Source organism: Leptodactylus fuscus, chromosome 4, assembly GCF_031893055.1.
Source record: "Leptodactylus fuscus isolate aLepFus1 chromosome 4, aLepFus1.hap2, whole genome shotgun sequence".
In the NCBI taxonomy this organism is placed as follows: Eukaryota; Metazoa; Chordata; class Amphibia; order Anura; family Leptodactylidae; genus Leptodactylus; species Leptodactylus fuscus.
In genome coordinates, this window is record NC_134268.1 from 90,045,225 (window position 1) to 90,057,782 (window position 12,558).

The window sequence follows — 12,558 nt, forward strand, 5'->3', positions numbered from 1 at the left end:
TGCAGATGGTGCAGGCACATTATGAGTTCAATTACTCAATTTATTAAAACTGCATTAAGGAGGTTGCTCAGGATAAAACAAAAAAAAAGTTTAAATTAGGCCTGCGGAGGGGGAAAAAATAGGAAGGAAAAAAAACAAAACATACTCGCCTGTCTTCGGTGATCAAGAGTCCTGCTGCTCCGGTGTTTTCTTCTGGCAGAAGTCCTCGCCGCATGTGACACGTCCAATCAGTGGCCTAAGGAAAGGGACCCAGGATATCTGCCACAAGAAAACATCAGAGCAGCAGGACTAGACAGCACTCAGAGCACCAGGTACAGGTGAGTATGGTTTGTTTTGGGGGGGTTTTTGTGTTTTTTTTTTTGTTTTGTTTTGTTTTCCCTGGCCTAATGAGGAAAAAAAGAAGAAAAGAATTTTATCTATCTATCTCCTGGACTACCTGTTTTAAGCGGAACAAAAAATAATCACTTTTCATTGGGAGTACATTGCCCTGTTTCGTATGAACTGTGTTGTTAGCAACTAATAAGTTTGTGCCGAAGGAACAGTTGCTTTAGTGATTGTTCCTACTGCATGTATTCAGTACATAACAATTGCTGATTGGCTAATTATTTGGCTGATCAGTGCTCTTTATAAAAACAAAAAACAAAACTTTTGCCAGGGAAAATAATTGACGTTTTACAGTCACAGCAGTGAGTCCCAACCCCACTTGGCATTAAAATGTGTGCTGCGGACATGCAGCGATTTTCAAAACTGTTGTGGATTTTGAAATCTCAGCATGTCATTTATACATACAGAGACGCTGGCGCTTTCCCTATAGGTATAATTGAAGCAGAAAGTCCGCAGAGGAAAGCTTTCAAACCTCTGTCAAATGCGCGGGGTGGCAATGCATCGCAGTTCTTTCCACAGCGCTTTTGACAGGTTCACAGAGTATGCTGAGATTTTTCCTGCAACGCTTTTTTTTGCTGTGGGATGCCACGTGGGGTCTTAGCCGTAAACTACACCAGCTTTAGAAAATGCCTAATGCTGAATATATAGCTAGCATATCTTTTTTAATCTCTAGTTCACTGACCTGATATCCTTGGCTTACATCCCAAGGGTGGCACTCAAGACTTATTTCTCTGACAAGCCTTATGACTTGCCCCCTCATTCTGCCAGATTCCAGCTCATGTGGACAGCGCTCCGTTCATAACATGGTGACGAGAGGAGGACCATGTGACTTTGCAGTGAAGAAGGCTGTGTCCTGTATGGTTACATAGTGCTTAACCTAACACATTATGGACAGGAGCGCTATCCACAGAAAACAGAGGCTGACAGAACAGGGGTAGGGTGATCATCAGCTATAGACAACAAAGCACAGTTCAGTTGACAAAGGATAAACTTACTGTAAGTGCAGTATATACTGTGTTTAGGGGCTTGGCACTTTACCTCACATAATATTGCAGCATATTGCAAGGTTTCATCAGGATTTTTATTTATTTATTTTTTACCTGCAACTGAATCTTCTAACATGGAAACACATGAACACAGTTCTACTTTACTGCCACAAGTCCCATTATGATTTTTGTGAAGGGGTTGAGAACCTTACAGCAACCATCTACATTAAAAAAAAAAAAAAAAAATTGTCTAGACAATGTGGTGTGAGATAAACAGGCCGGTACTCTGGACCAATACATTGTAGGAACTACCCGAAGGTTTGTACATAAAGTGTATCCACTTCTCAGCTGAGATCAGAACTAGCTATGAGGAGCGGCTAAAAGAACTGGGATTGTTTAGTTTGCAGAAGAGAAGGCTGAGGGGAGATTTAATAGCAGTCTACAAATATCTGAAAGGTAGTCACAGTGCAGAGGGATCTCCCCTATTCTCATTAGCACAAGGAAGTACAAGAAGCAATGGGATGAAACTAAAGGGAAAGAGATACAGATTAGACATTAGGAAAAACTTTCTGACAGTGAGGGTAGTGAGAGAGTGGAATAGGCTGCCACGGGAGGTGGTGGGCGCTCCATCAATGGAAATCTTCAAGCGGAATCTGGATAAACATATAGCTGGGATGATTTAGGAAAACCTGCACTCGCAGGGGGTTGGACCCGATGGCCCTTGAGGTCCCTTCCAACTCCAACTCTACCATAAGAAACAAATGTACAGGTTTGCATCCTCAGAATGTGAACATAGTGAGGAAACATATGGAACACGTATATGAAAATGGTCAAAAAGATAAACTGTTTTTGTTGTCCATTGCAGCCAGCCAAAGCGCAGCACATGCACTGTGATTGGTCGCTATGAGCAATTCCTTTATTTTGACATCAATGGGACCTTGTACCTGCAGTAAAGATGAAGAACATTCAAATTGAATTTTTGCATATAATCTTTGTTATATTTTTACAGGCAATGGAAATAGCAGCCTATAGAACAGAAGAAGAAAGATCTAATCAAGATAAAGTTGATGAAGAGGCAAGTAATTTTCTGAATAATGGGACATTTTTGTATAGGATTTATTAGTTTTATTTTGTACTAGACTAGATCTCCATAATCTTGTTTTCCCCTGTCCAATGGCAAATGAACAGTTATATGGCACTAATCTAGTAAACCGCTATAGGAAAGTATGAGACCAACTGAGCACGCTCAAACTGGGTGTGAGGGGCTACCGGACATATCGAGTGGCAATAGTACTCATACTCTGGTAGGAAAAGGCGGGATTTCATTGGAAATTTCAGTGCAGACTAAAGTCTCAAGAACTTGCGTGTTGTTGGCTGGTTTCTCACACAGCTGACGCTAGGTTCACACCTGCGTTCTTCTTTCCGTTCTGTGCTTTCCGTCTTCTGCATGCCAGAAGACGGAAAGCACAGACCGGGTCCGGCCGTGAGCGGCGGTGAGCGTTTTATGCAGAGTACTGCATGTCCGACTCTGTGTCCGGATTATAAAACCCGGTTTCGCGGCGGAGAGCATAAAACGCTCACGGCCGGACAGCTTTCTCACCCATTCAAATGAACGGGTGAGAGACTCCTGCAGGTTTCCGTCTCCTGCCTCTGTTTTAGGCAGGAAACGGAAACCTGCAGAACGGAGTTCACAACGCTGATGTGAACGAGCCATTATCAGGATTTTGAAATGTTTTTTGTCTTTTTTGGGGGGTGTAGGGAAGGAAGGGCTATAATACAGAAACAAGTGATATTGAGTGTCAGCATATACAGCATTTTAGTTTGTGGTGTCTTGAGCAGTGAGAGGGGGTTGTACACATTTTTAACTGGAGAGAAAACGCTTTTCTTCACTTTTGGTAGACTGAAGTCTGCTGTCAACTATCATAAATTATCATATATGTAAAATTAAAGAGTATTTGTGTCATTAATACAGTTAATACTTTATTAACAAATTTGGGATCTTTTCTGTGAAATTTTGCTTGGTTTTTTTTTTTTTTTTTTTTTTAACACTTTCCTTTGTTTCTCTGACTGCTATTCCCTATGGGCTGTGTGAAATAAAGAGAAAGTGAGGGTGGGGAGGTTCAATTCAAATTCAGATATATTATATATTTGTATTGTATGTATAAAGCAGTTTTTTTTTTGTTTTTTTTTGTTTTTTTTACTAAAAACAGACAAAATCTGAAATGTAATGAGGGGTACAAGAAAAACAACAGCAACAAAAACTGGCATACATAAACACATCATAACGGGATGACAAAGAAGGGGAGGTAGGATATTAGGGAGAGGAGTCAGAGACGGATAAAGGCACAATAAGCATCTCAGGGTGACCAAATTGCCTGGAAAGCATCAAGGGAGTGGTTTAGCGAGGCTGTCATACTCTCCATAAGCAGCTTTATGACAATAGGAAGTACATATCAATACAGACAGTTTTAGAGAAAAGGGTACTTTGGAGATCATTGGCTGCCTAGGATATGTCTGGAATAAATAACTGTCCTTTTTTTTGTAGCTCACAAATCTATTGTATGTTTTGTTTTTCACAGTATCTGAAACAGCCATAATTATATTATACACTTCTTTGCAATGTTTTAGGTATTTAAGAAAGCGTATATTCCTCGAACTCTAAATGAAGTAAAAAACTATGAGAGGGATGTTGATGTGATGCAGAAATTGAAAGAAGAAGATCTGTCACTTAACACCCAACAGGATAATGTGAGTGAGTTAATATTAAATTCTAATAACTATAATGAGAAATTGCGTGTTTCTTAATATAAAAGAAACCATAATACAACCAATTTTTTTTTTTTTTGAAGTAGTAAATGAGCCAACCAGTAAGTGACAAAACTATAACCTAAAAGTTTTAGTGAAATAATCATTTAACTTTTTTGCTTCCTTGTTATTTCTTTCTAGATTCTATATCAAACTGTAACCGGCTTGAAGAAAGATTTGTCGGGTGCTGAGACAGTAAGCTACATTACACCATTATAGTTCTGTTAATTCTATGAATATTGGTCACCTGGATTTTTTTGAGCATATAAAAAAATGAAACAGAAGACCTCCAAGGTGACCACCTAATAAAGAGGTTTTCTGGGGACTATTTTGTATACTTCCTACCTAGGTTCTTTTATGTGTTCAGTGTCCTGGTTGGGGCTGGTTTGGCACCAGGCCACATGATTGTAACAGCAATCGACTTCTTACCTTCTCCCTCCACCTCTTCAATGGTGTTATATCTGCACTTGGAAAGGAAGGATGAAGGTGATGGGTGCTGGTTCAGATCATGTGACCTGATAATGGAACCAGCCTGGAAGCCCAGCGTCCAACACACAAAACTCAAGTAGGAAGTAAAAGATTTACATGGAATACCCCTTTAAGAATTACAATAAGGGAGTATATTATCTTATAATGCTACAGAATTATTTTGAAGATGAAGTAGGGGTTCAACCTTTGAAACTCTAGCAAATGCCTTTATCAGGAGAGAGGAATGCCTGCAATGGGCTTGATGCCGCCATGATTGTCGGGCTGATGCGTGCCAATCAATTATAACACATACTGTATATCGGCCCTTTTATATTCTACCCGATCTTCACCTGTTCACTTTCACTAGTTTTTAATAGTCTATTTATGTATCTTGCTTTTGCAGGTACCATCTTTACTTCAGAAAAGTGGTCATGAGCAGCCTGATGGATCAGACTCCGATGCTGGTAGTGGCGATGAGTGTGTTCACCCCGAAGGTCAAACTCCTGCCTCAGAAATGGATAAAAAGGTCAGTGGGTGACTTATATATTTCACTGCTGTATTCTACTATTAATCTGGTAACTATCTTGTGTGTTGGCTAGTTTAGCAGTTATTGGTTAGTCAGAACAGCTGACTAACCTGGCCCAGTCCATTTCAGGTCTTCCCTTCTCTTCCTTTTTTCTTTTTTTTTTTTTTTTCCTTCTTTTGCAAATTCCTGAGCATGTACATCACTATTTTAGTGAACATTTCTCAAAACTGTGTCTTTTAAGTGTGTTTCACTTGGCTTAAGCTATTAAATGCTAGTGGTGGTGTTAGGCAGTAAAACAGAGAAACAGTGTTAACCCCTTCCCGCCGATGGCACTTTTTGACTTCCTGACCAAGCTCTATTTTTCAAAACTGACATGTGTCACTTTATGTGGCAATAACTTTGGAACGCTTTAACTTACCAAAGTGATTTTAAGATTGTTTTTTCGTAACACATTGTACTTCATGTTAGTGGTAAATTTTGGTTGATATGTTTTGTGTTTAATTATAAAAAAATTGGAAATTTGGTGGAAATTTTGAAAAATATGCATTTTATAAAGTTTGAAATGATGTACATTACATACAGATAGTCAGACCGCCAACATTATATCATAAATATCATGTCCCAGATCTCTGCTTTATGTCGGCATCAAAGTTTAGTCACCCTTTTAATTTTTACGGACATTATAAGATTTACAAGTGAAACAACAATATTCAAAATTTTCAAGAAATTTCCAAAGCCCATTTTTTAAAGGGCCTAATCCAGTTATGAAGGGGTTTTGAAAGACCCTTGTATTAAAGCCCCCCATAAATCACCCCATTTTCAAAACTGCACCCCTTAAATAAGCCAAAACAACATATACCTAGTAATTTAACCCTATAAGTGCTTAACAGGAATTAATACAAAATGGAGGTGAAATTTTCAAATTTGAATTTATTTTACTAATATTTTCGTTTAGCCCTAGAATTTGCACATTCACAAGGGGTTAAAGGAGAAAACGCATCCCACAATTTGTTAGGCAAGTTCTCCCGACTACCATAGTACCCCACTTGTGGGTGTAAACTAATATATGGACGCACAGCGAGCCGCAGGAGGGAAGGCGCGCCAAAGAGCTTTTAGAGGGCAGATCTGGCTGCGATCAGTTTCAGGAACCATGTCGCATTTACAAAGCCCTTGAGGAGTCAAAACAGTGGAAACCTCTAGAAAGTGACCCCATTTTGAAAACCGCACCCCTCAAAGTATTTATCAAGTGATGTAGTGAGCATTAGTAACCCCGAAGTGAATGTGTAAGCTGTGCGGAGTAAATTGGGTACACCAAATCCCATTCTATTTTCCCACCAGCTCCTATGACGCGGACGGGGAAGAGGGGCATTCTGGGGGGTCAGCGCTGGTGTATGCTCTCTCATAAGCTCTAAATATGGGGTGTCCCCTGAAAACGCTCGCACCGCTTACACATTTCCTTCTAGTCGCAGCCACTTATGTCCTAATGATTTGGCGACTTTTGGGGTTTTTGTCTTCACATTGTACAAGGTAGATTTTTATTTTTATTTTCTGGCAATGTGGCCATATGAGGGCTTGGTGTTTGCGGTATTAGATGTACTTTTCAATGCCACCATTTTGGGGCGTGTAACTTATTGACTACATTTTATTAACTCTTTCTGGGTGGGATGTAAAAGGAAACATCAATTCTGGCATTGCTTTTTAGCATTTTTTTTTTCCCGTGCAGCGTACAGCATAAGTAACGTGTTACCTTTATTCTGCGGGTCGGTACGGTTATGGCGATACCTCATTTATATGATTTTTTAATGCGTTGCAATTTGTGCAGAATAGAATTCAATTCAGGGAAAAAAATCTATTGTTTTTGCATCGCCATCTTCTGAAAGGCATAACGTTTTTATTTTTCGCTAGACAGAGCTGGTTGAGGGCTCATTTTTTGCAGGAAGACCTCTTCTTTTTATTGGTACCATTTTGGTTTTCATCTGACCATTTGATTACTTTTTATTGAACATTTTGTAAGGGAAAGGTGGTGAATAATCATTATTTTGTGCGGTTTTCTACGTTTTTTTTTATGACATTCGCCGTTCGGGTTAAATAATGTTTTAATTTTATTGTTCAGGTTATTACGGACGCGGCGATACCAAATATGTAATGTTTTTTTCTATTTTTCTTTATTTTACATAAAACATTTTATATGGGGAAAAAGGGATTTTTGGGGCTTTATTTATTTATAATTTATTTTAAACTTATTTAAACTTTTTTATTTTGACTTTTTTTTCACTTTTTTTTTCTGTCCCCATGGGGGCTTGAAGCAGTGATCGGCTGATCACTGCTTCAATAGAGATACGCTGCAATACACGTGTTACACGTGTATTGCAGTGTATAGGAAGCTGTCAGCCTGTGTAGACGCACAGGCTGACAGCTTCATTTACGGCAGGATCTGCCAGGAGCGAGGACGGGGTAAGTGATGGGGCAGACCCGGGGTCACTGATCAGACCCCGGGCTGCCCCCTACGAACACCGGCACCCCCCGAAACCGGCGCGGGGGGTGCCGATCGGCACCATATGACGTTGTAACGTCATGTTGATCACCGGCATCTCAGGGGTTAACACCCGCGATCGGACCCGGTTCCGACCGCGGGTGTTACGGGGCATTGTCAGCCGTGTATTACGGCTGTCACCCGCTGTGCATGGTGCGCACACAGTTTCTGTGTGCGCACCATGCATCCGCAGTAATAGTACGGCGGTTTGCGGGAAGCCCTTCCCTGCAGCGCCGTACTATTACGGCGAATGTCGGGAAGGGGTTAATCTTCAGTTTTTGTGAGTTGCTTTATGTTAAGAATGGTTAATAGTCTTCTCTTGGCAGTTTGCCTGCAGCTTCCTGAGTAGATCTTTTGTCTAGTGATTCTTTTCACCCTGTATATTTTCTTGCTGTGCTCTTAAATGGCAATATTACAGATAAGCTTGGGTGTTTATGAAGCAGTGTACTTTTTTTTTTTTTTTTTTTTTAAGAAAATTTTTTTAAAATGTAAATGTGCTTTATTTATTCATTGCTAATTACCGTATTTTTCGGACTATAAGACGCACTTTTTTTCCCCCAAATTTGGGGGGAAAAGAAGGGTGCGTCTTATAGTCTGAATGTGGCGCCTGGCACCCGCTGTACTAGAGAGGCGGAAGCCGGAAAGGGATAGACGCCGGGGCCTGAGACATCGCTGCCCTGCCCAGCATGAAGCCAGCAGCAGGAGGAGTGATGCTATTCTGCTCCTCCGTCCCCCCGCCGCTGGCTTCATTCAGGGCAGGGCAGCGATGTCTCAGGCCCCGGCGTCCGCCTCTCTAGTACAGCGGATGCCGGGTCAGTATTGGTGGCCCCTTCTCCCCCGGGGCCGGTCCCCACCAGCCCCGTACCTGTAGAGTTGCAGGCCGGCTCCTGCGCGGCGATATCGCAGGAGCCAACCTGTTCGGGTGACAGCCGGGAGCCTAATGAGGCTCCCAGTCCTGTCACTGCTGTATTAGTATTGCGGCTGGTCTCTATGACCAGCCGTAATACTAATAGACAGAGTGTCCCATAGACGGCAATACAGTTGTATTGCCGTCTATGGGACTTGCAATCAAGTGACCGCAGGTTCAAGCCCCCGGGGGGGAATAAAATAGTAAAAAAAAAAAAAAAGCTTTAAAAATATAAATAAAAGTTCTAAATCACCTCCTGTCCCTAGAAAAAAAAAAAAATGTATATATATATATATATATATATATATATATATATATATATATATATATAATGGGGTTTTTTTTCAATAAAAGGTGATCTAAGCAATAGATATTCCCCAAAATGGTATAACTAAAAAGTACAGCTGGCCCCACAAAAAAAAACACTCTATGCATCCCCGTACAGCTGCAGGGTCACCTGTCAATGTGGCCTTGCAGCTGTTGCAAAACTACAACTCCCATATATTAAATATTTTACCATTTTTTGCTTCAAAATTTTTTTTCCCTATTTTCCTCCTCTAAAACCTAGGTGCGTCTTAAAGTCGGTATGTTGTTGAGAATAAAGTAGACCATAGACAATAAATTTGTATTGGCCAAACTCGGTGATTTTGAGGGTTTTAGCTGACCAGCTAATGTTTAAGAGGCCTCCCTACTCTCCCCTGGTGCCAGATGCCTGATCCTTTTTGGTCTTTTCCTTCTCTACTTTTTGTTCTCTCCTTTTCAGGCTGAGCATGCACATGGGGGAGTCTGCCAACATTATGTATTGTCTGTACAATGTATCTAAAGCAGGCGAGGGCCGCACACAGCAGCTAATGGCTAGGGCCTAGGGGACTGATCATTAATACCATGCATCGCAAAAATCCGGCATTTCTATTGCATGCTACATAGAGTAGCCTACAATAGAAAGTATAGAATGACAGGCTGGAGCCTCACAATGCTCCCGGCTGCCATAAAAATGCACGCAGGCCCCGAATCTTGCACCGGGTGCCTGCGATTGCCGGTAAAATGGCACCTCAGAGTTAAAGCTGGCAGATACCATTATTGTGCTGGGGAAGGGTTGGAGTGCTGGGGGGGATGTTGGGGGAGGGGGGCTTCTGGATGTCTGGCCCTTCCTTGGGCCTGAGGACTGTTTTTTTTCCCACCCACTTGCAATTCTTGCACTTGGGGGTTAATAGGAGCACTACAGACTGTAATGCTCCAATTAACCCCCAAGTGAAAGAATTACAAGGTGGGTGGGAAAAAAAACAGTCCTCAAGGCCAAGGAAGGGCCAAACAGACATCAAAAAGCCCCCCTCCCCCAGCACCCCAACCATTCCCCAGCACTCCAACCCCCCATCATCATAAATCTAGTATTTATCCCCTATCCATAGGATAGGGGTTAAATACTTGAAAAATCACAATTTCTTCTGCAGAAGCTTACCTGCTTCTGCTCTTCAGCCTGCGCAGCAGTCTTGTGAGACCGCGTAGGACGCAGGCGTACGTCGGGTGCGGGCCTGATTACGTGGCCACGTCACCCGGCGTGTGGGGAGGAGGGGGCGGAGCAGAGCAGGCAGAGAGACCTGCTCTCTGCGAAGGGTAAGGGGCGGTCACTGGAGCAGCGCTGCGTCCAGCAGGGCCGCCCCAATCCACCGCTCACTTTCCAAGTGCTGATCGTGAGTTTTGTACATCTGCGGCCCGCACAAAAGTCTCAAACTTTGTCTCTAAAGTTTAGAGACAAAGTTTGAGACTTCTGTGCGGGCCGCAGATATGCCTGTAAAGGGCCGCATGTTTGACGTGCCTGATCTAAAGTGTAGAGCCTGCTTAAGTACTACAATAGTTTTGTATTGACTTCGCACAAAATCCAGAAGGACTTGAATAAATGTATATTTTGTATAGTTATTTAAAGGGTTATTTCCATTTTGTCTTGTATGACTGTCCATAGGATATGCCATAAATACTTGATAGATTTGGGTCCCACCTCCAGGATCCACAATTGTCTTGAGAATAGAGCTCCATTCGCAGCAGCAAGGGAATCAGAGATCACCATGCATACGTGAGTCTCTCTATACAAGTGATAGACTTGTGCATACGTGGTCATATCTCATTCACTTGCAGCAGTAAATTGGGCTCCATTCTTGAGGCATATGTTGGTTGAAGAGGTCCCACCTCCACCTATCAGGCGTATGTTGATATAGTCATAAATGTCGAGATGGTTCTTTCTATCTGGGCATGAAGTCAAAAGGGGTTTTATACTTATTCTCAGGTAATTTGTTGAAGCTTTCCCTCAAAAAGTACAATTACAGAGCCAGGTAGGCTATTCAATGTCAACAACTGTGATCTGGATTTGAGCTCTGCCTTTTATGTAGAGACTGGATATAACCATTTATGAGAGCATAATAACGTCATACAGGAAGAATACTTGTATGAGTGATGAAGTTTTATCCGCATAGACTTGTGGAAAGAGTGTCACTGAAGCCATTGACTTATACACACACATGAAAATGTACTGTTTACAGAAGGCCCTACCTACGTAGTCATATCCATTTTTCAGAAAAGTGTCGTGAGTGGTGGATAATGGCCAAAAGTCACATATTTTTGCATAAATTGTGCTTGAGCAAAATTTGTTAACTTTGTAAGTCAGTTTTCTGATGTAAAGCTATTGATAAATTTTCCTCCTTAATTTCTTAGTAAATGCCATTGAGTATTCTAATTTGTTAGATCTTATTTCATTTGTTAGCTTTGTCCATTCAAGAAATTGTCTCATGAAGGCAAACCATTTTTTAAAGAGAACCTTCCAGTATCTGCAACAAGTCCAGCTCTTTACATTAATTACACTTATATTAAAGGGTTGCTAGGGAGAATGTTAGTCTGTGTTAATAATATAAAGGATAGGATATTAACCCCTTAAGGACCAGGCCATTTTTTGGTTTCGCATTTTCGTTTTTCCCTCTTCACATTTCAAGAGCCATAACTTTTTCATTTTTCAGTTCACAGAGTCACATGATGGCTTATTGTTTGCGGGACAAATTGTACTTTGTAATGGCACCATTCAATATGCTGTGCAATGTACTGGGAAGCTGGAAAAAAAATCAGAATGAGGTGCAATTGGAGAAAAAATGCATTTGCGCCATTTTCTTATGGGTTTAATTTTTACAGCGTTCACTGTTTGGTACAAATGACATGTTACCTGTGTTCTACGTGTCAGTACGAACGCGGTGATACCAAATTTATATAGTATTTGAAATGTTTTGATACTTTTAAAAAAATGATAAACTTTGCAAAATAGAAAAAAAAAATTGTGTCATCATGTTCTAACACCTGTAACTTTTTCATATTTCCATGTATGGAGCTGGTTGTGGTGTCTTTTTATGCGGGACAAGATGACGTTTCTATTGATACCATTTGGGGAAAGATCTGATGGTTTGATCACTTTTTATTCAATTTTTTATAGGAGGCAAAGTGTTGAAAAAAACGCTTTTTGGCTGTTTTTATTTTTTTTGCCGCTACGCCGTTCGCAGTACGGGATAAATGTTTTAATATTCTAATAGTTCGGGCATTTTGTAGCGTGGGGATACCTAATATGTTTATGTTTAATATTCTTTAATTACTTTTATAGCTAATCTAGGGAAAGGGGGGTGATTTGAACTTTTATATTTTTTTTATTTTTTTAATACTTTTAAAAACTTTTTTTTTTCTTGTTATACATTTATGATCAGACCCCTTAGGTACCTTGAAACCTAGGGGATCTGATCGCTCATACTATTCAATGCAATACTACAGTATTGCAGTGAATAGCAAAATCGCAGCACTTCTATTAGACGATGCCTCTGGCATCGTCTAATAGACCTCGGGCAGAGACAAGCCTGGAAGCCTTCAATAGGCTTCCGGCTGTCATAGCAACCGATCACCGCCCTCATGTGACGTTCAGGAG

General features: G+C 41.0%; 1 protein-coding gene across 1 annotated transcript in view; it reads left to right on the forward strand.

Moving 5' to 3' along the window:
- Nucleotides 1–12,558, forward strand: part of RIOK1 (RIO kinase 1) — a 30,311-nt gene that overhangs the window by 16,086 nt on the left and 1,667 nt on the right. Inside the window, exons 13-16 of the mRNA XM_075270799.1 lie at nt 2,380–2,445; nt 3,999–4,118; nt 4,317–4,370; nt 5,047–5,169. Coding sequence (XP_075126900.1) covers nt 2,380–2,445; nt 3,999–4,118; nt 4,317–4,370; nt 5,047–5,169 — 363 coding nt within the window. The remainder of the gene's footprint in view (nt 1–2,379; nt 2,446–3,998; nt 4,119–4,316; nt 4,371–5,046; nt 5,170–12,558) is intronic.